Source organism: Zea mays, chromosome 1, assembly GCF_902167145.1.
Source record: "Zea mays cultivar B73 chromosome 1, Zm-B73-REFERENCE-NAM-5.0, whole genome shotgun sequence".
NCBI classification, from domain to species: Eukaryota; Viridiplantae; Streptophyta; class Magnoliopsida; order Poales; family Poaceae; genus Zea; species Zea mays.
This window is the reverse complement of record NC_050096.1, coordinates 68,769,865-68,775,497: the sequence shown is the minus strand read 5'-3', so window position 1 is coordinate 68,775,497 and position 5,633 is coordinate 68,769,865. Positions and strand designations below refer to the sequence as shown.

General features: G+C 41.1%; 1 protein-coding gene across 1 annotated transcript; it reads right to left on the bottom strand.

The window, feature by feature from the left end:
* Positions 1–1,365: 1,365 nt before the first annotated feature.
* On the bottom strand, positions 1,366–4,722 carry LOC103644703 (2,3-bisphosphoglycerate-dependent phosphoglycerate mutase). Its single transcript, XM_008667867.1, has 7 exons — positions 4,485–4,722; positions 4,121–4,344; positions 3,905–4,023; positions 3,485–3,641; positions 3,115–3,216; positions 2,895–3,014; positions 1,366–1,509 (listed from the first exon to the last, which is right to left on the bottom strand). Exons 1-7 carry the CDS (start codon positions 4,720–4,722, stop codon positions 1,366–1,368), a joined length of 1,104 nt encoding a protein of 367 aa, XP_008666089.1.
* Positions 4,723–5,633: the final 911 nt, after the last annotated feature.

Below are 5,633 nucleotides of genomic sequence, written 5' to 3'. Positions count from 1 at the left end.
TGAGGCCACGAATGAAAGAATTATCATCAAACCAACAAATGACGGACACAATTTTCAATCGATTATGGATGAGTGTGAGTAGTGATGAGCTGAGGAAGATGCAATGATAGATCGATTGTGTACATATATAGGCACTGCGTACGTGCTGCCCCTTTTTGGAGTGACAAATAGGAACTAGCGCGCGTATTTTTGCATACAACCACTACTAAATAAGAGATATATGTAAAATTTAACGCAAGGGATATAGGGAAGAGATATTTGTCCATTGCAATGTATTTTGAAGCTGTCCACATATACTATTTATGAAGAAACGGATTATGCCAAGTATAATCACAATAAACCATATAGCACTTAGGGTTGTTTCAATGCACTAGAGATAATTATTAGCGGCTATAATTAGCTGGAGACATCCAAATAATCTGTAGCACTTAGGTTGTTCACTTTAGATTAAGGCCAGCGTTCAGACTGTGTTGTAGCTGTAATCCATAGAGACAAAACACGGTAGAAGTAGTAGAAGCTGGTGCGGATTATATTTGAGCCAAGCGAAGGTGTAATGTAGCACATCGGTTGATTGCATATGATATGGTTCAGCTATTAGCTATTTTTAGTAAATTAGTTAATAGTTAGCTAGCTAATTCCATTAACAATTATTTTTAGTAAACTAACTATTAGCTCTAGTGCATTTAAACACACCCTTAATTTTAAACTGGGAGATGTAGGCCCCGTTTGGTATAATTCAGCTTTAGGGTCGGAGGTGTTTGAATGTACTAGAGCTAATAGTTAGTTGACTAAAAAATTGCTAGTATAATTAGGGGGTGTTTGGTTTCTAGATACTAATTTTTAGTCTCTCACTTTATTCCATTTTAGTCCCTAAATTACCAAATACAAAATTAAAATAGATTTTTAGTTTTCGTATTTGACAATTTAGGGACTAAAACGAAATAAAATATAATGACTAAAAATTAGTCCCTAAAAATCTATTTTAGCTAGCTAATTTCGTATTTTTAGTTTTCGTATTTGACAATTTAGCTAGCTAATTATTTGCTAATTTGCTAAAAGTATCTCTTTAACTAATTTTAATAATTAATTATTAGTTCTATTCAAACACCCTCTTAGTATAACTTCACGTGAAGCCGGTTTTTTACCTCCATGAATAACTCAACCGATAAAGTTAAAACCGTTTTTGATCTATTTGCCACTACTTCACATTGTAGACAAACAAAAATAAATAACTATAATGCCTTCTCTTTTTCCTCCTTTGCTATTTCTTCTTGTACCTTATCACGTCGTGACACCCATAATCATCAGTGGGAGGAGGACACTGCAAAACTGGCGGGAGAGAGAATACATCCACCGCCTAGGGGGCTATGTAGGGGAGGGCCCTGCAGCTCTTAGCGCTAGTTTGGGAGCCACGATACCGGAGGGGATTGGAGGGGTTAAAGTTATTTTCTTATTCAATTTTGAATAAGGAGAGGATTTTAGTCCCTCCAATCCCCTTCGGTATTTAGACTCCCAAACTAGCCCTTAGGATAATCCTATAGCTGCCATGCACGCGTAGGGGAGAGATAGAGGCATGCGTTGTGAACGGTCTTAGCTATCGAACATAAGCCTTACTAGGTGAGTGCCCGTACGTTACAACGGGAACATATAATAACATGATAACTTATATACAAAATGTGTCTTATATTATTATAAGAAAATATTTCATAATCCATTTGTAATCCTAGCCATACATAAATTTTGTTATTTTAATTTAGCTGTTTCACTACTACATTGCAACCATCAGTATCATGCAGACTTCGATATATGTCACGATTTACATGGTCTCATCATTGAAGAGCACGTGCCACACCTGCCAGTAGAAGTTTCCTCGTACATTGTCAGTCATCAGGTACGCACCACTATACTCACTTGCTTAAACAAAAAAGGCAAGTGTATGTGTTTACGAAGAGAATTAAAGGCGGGCCAGCACAAAAGCTACCCCGACGATGGCGAGTGGTCATTGCTGTCGGTACTCCTCACCTCTGGCGCCAAGAGGACGCCACAGTCCTTGATATAGTAGTCGTCGAACACGCACGACATGGCAAGTACCGATGACTCTTGGCTGGGCTGCTAAACGAAGTGCACCGCGAGCTCATCAGCGAGGTAGTACACCTAGCCATTGCACCACCGGATGTGCTACTCCTTTACATACATCTTGTTCGAGAACACTCACACAACGTCAGCAACGCCCGTTGTCCCAGCGCACAAGAATTCATGGCCGGTCAGTAGCGACTTACGTGGCAGGTTGATCTTCAGGTGGATGATGAGCTGGACAGCGTGACGGTGTTGTCGTCGGATGCGGTGCCCAGAACAACCAGAGAGTCGCCGGCTTTAGCGACGACCATGAGGTCCCCCTGACAATGTACGAGGGAACTTCTACCGGTAGGTGTGACACGTGCTCTTCAATGATAAGACTATGCAAATCGTGACATATATCGAAGTCTGCATGATACTGATGGTTGCAATGTAGTAGTGAAACAGCTAAATTAAAATAACAAAATTTATGTATGGCCAGGATTACAAATGGATTATGAAACATTTTCTTATAACAATATAAGACACATTTTGTATATAAGTTATCATGTTATTATATGTTCCCGTTGCAACGCACGGACACTCACCTAGTTAGTACTAATATGAGGAATAGGGTCATCCCACCAAATTTGAGAAATGGACCCATGATACACCATCTCATTTTGAATAGAGTGATTTCTCAAACCAAACACCCCTTATCTTCTAGGCCAATTTGTTCTGAAATGTAATGTGCTCAGCAAATCGTTTGGTCTGTACAGATAAGGTTTGTAAACTGGAGTATCGTCCTATGGTAGAACATGTGGGGGAAAGAATCTTACCCTGGTATAAGCATAAACACTGGCCTCCGAAGGTCCTACTGGAGTCCCACGTCGAATAAACTTTCCCTCTTTGAATATGTAAAGCATGGGAATGCCAGTAGACAGCTCAAGGCTTATTACCTGAAGGGACGAAAGGCTCACTCCCAAACTTAACATAATGCTACATGTTCTGTTTAGCCGAGTCCTTTTTGATGGAAAGACAAAAACGACAGTGAATTACCTTCTGAGAAGTTAATTTGTCCAGATGCATTATAATTGAACGAAGTGAATTCCCATGTGCAGCAACCATCACATGTTTTCCAGCCACAAGTTGTGGAATAATCTATTACGGAAAAATTACTATAGGTCAAATCGAGCTAGAAAAAACTGTTTTTTAGAGTCGAACATAAATAAAAAATTCAGGTTATAAATTTGATATGAGCTAGCACAATAGAAAGAAAACTAAGCACATGCATTTCTGCATCCCATAGTAGAGGAATTCATCGATTCAAGAATAACCTTTAGCATGCATACCAATACTGCAGCAAGACCAATAACCCAAGTAAAAAGTGTATCTTTCAATTAGTGTAAAGTGGCCTTGCTAGATGTGCCTGATCTTTGAAATAAGCAACAGCTCTCTCAGCACACTTCTCTAGACTTTCTCCATTTGGCGGAGGAATATCATAACTGCGGCGCCACTCATGAACTTGTTCTTTGCCAAATCGATCTACAGTTTCTTGCTTGTTAAGGCCTTGTAGCTCACCATACCTAGAAATGTCAAGGGATATTTAAAGAGAAGCACAGTCAAACAACTATTATAATCGTATACTCCCTCTGTCCCAAATTAAAATTGGTCTTAGTAAATTAATAGATTCATATAATACTTGATGTATATGTTTTATATTTGTGTCTAGAATCTAGATTTATCATCATCTATTTGAATATAGACATAAAAATCAAGAGCTAAAATTAATACTATTTTGAGACAGAGGGAGTAATTAGCAAATCAAAGAGTATGGAGAAAGTATTACATCCGTTCATTCAATTGCCAAGCTGTGATGACAGGAATGGACTGTTTCATTGTCTCCTCACTGTATATCTGACTCCACCTGTGAGCTTGTTCACTCTCATTATGCGTGATAACTAGGATCTATAAATACATATATCACCAGCAAAGCATGATTTCTCCGGCAAGTTCATACAAATGCTAGAAGAAATTACTGGAATTTCAAAGGAAAGACACAAACCTTCTTGCGTCGATGCTGCATCATGGCAAGCATTGCGGTCATCTGAGCACAAATCAGTGATGAAGTATATATCACATCGATTGGGATATTGCATATCCTTTTACCTGCCTCAATGGCCTCCTCAACACCCTTCGGTGTCAGGGGTACATCGATGCAGCCAGGAAATAGATTTTTCTCGTTCCACAGGGATTCACCATGCCAAATCAATATAAGAGCGCTTTCACCTACAACGACATAGAGATAACAGATTAGCAGATCTTATTATATGCCCCCAAATTCTGAGAAGCCCAAAGTTAAATGTGTCAAATGGATAGTTTTCTCAAATTAAAAACAAATAACCACCATAGGAGGTCGTTAAAATTACTTGATTTTTTTGGGGTGTGGCTGCTGTTGCCATCAGATGGTAGGTGCGTCGGCTCCATGACAGAAGACTGCGAGCTCGAGGCCCACATCAAACCCAGTTTTCTGCTGCCTGAACCACATCTTCCTTTTAGATAAACCAGGCGAGCATTGCCCGTCCTCTTTCCGAATCTAGAGTTCTTCGCACTGCACCAGTGGGATTGTGAAAATGCTAGCGCATGGTGAGAGATAGCCCCAGCCATTCTAATCCAAGAAAAAGAAAAGCAGTTAGTAACTGATTCTACTGGTAATGAGTTCTAGGAAGAGGCTGAACAATTATTCGCTCGCTAACTTTATAATGAAATAGGCTCAATTCGACCATTTAGCCATAGAGCAAAACTGATCCAAGAAACCAACATAAGATTGATGAACTCTTCTAGTGAAAACATTCCTCCCTTTATTCCACAAAATGGTAGAGCAGTAAAATGGAATACATGACCAACAAAAATGAACAAGTCCTCAACGAAACGCACCTTAAGAACTCAACAATGCGTGGCACCAGGGAGATGGAGTTGGTTACCGCTCTTATAGCGTCGGGGATTGCGGTGGGGTGGGGGAACGGAGCGTGTGCGAGCGTGAAGGGGAGGTCAGCGGGATGCGCGGTGAACAGGCGGGCGTGCGTGGGTGGCCGTTGCGGTAGCAGAAGTCGTGCAGCGGGATGCGCGGGGAACAGGCGGGCCGCGGGCGTGCGGATGTTTCGCTGGCGCACGGGGAACAGATGGGCAGTGGGCGTGCGGAGGTTTCGCTGGCGCGCGGTGAACAGGTAGCGGGGGGCGTTGGGTAGGGAGCGGGGGCAGTCTACACTCTCTCCTTAATAGTTAGTAGAGATATTAGAAGGCTACCTACTTAGGCTGTGGGACCTTATCTGGTATACGCGTTGTTCCTTTTCACCTCTCCCTCTCACGTACGCCTCCTGAAAGGGAAATAGGCTTACACCTTTTCCTAATTGATTTTGGTGGTTGAATTGCCCAACACAAATAATTGGACTAACTAGTTTACTCTAGATTATAAGTTTTACAGGTGCCAAAGGTTCACAATAGACCAATAAAAAGACCAAGAAAGGGTTCAAACAAAGAGAGCCAAAGACAACCGAAGTGTGCCCTGGTCTGGCGCA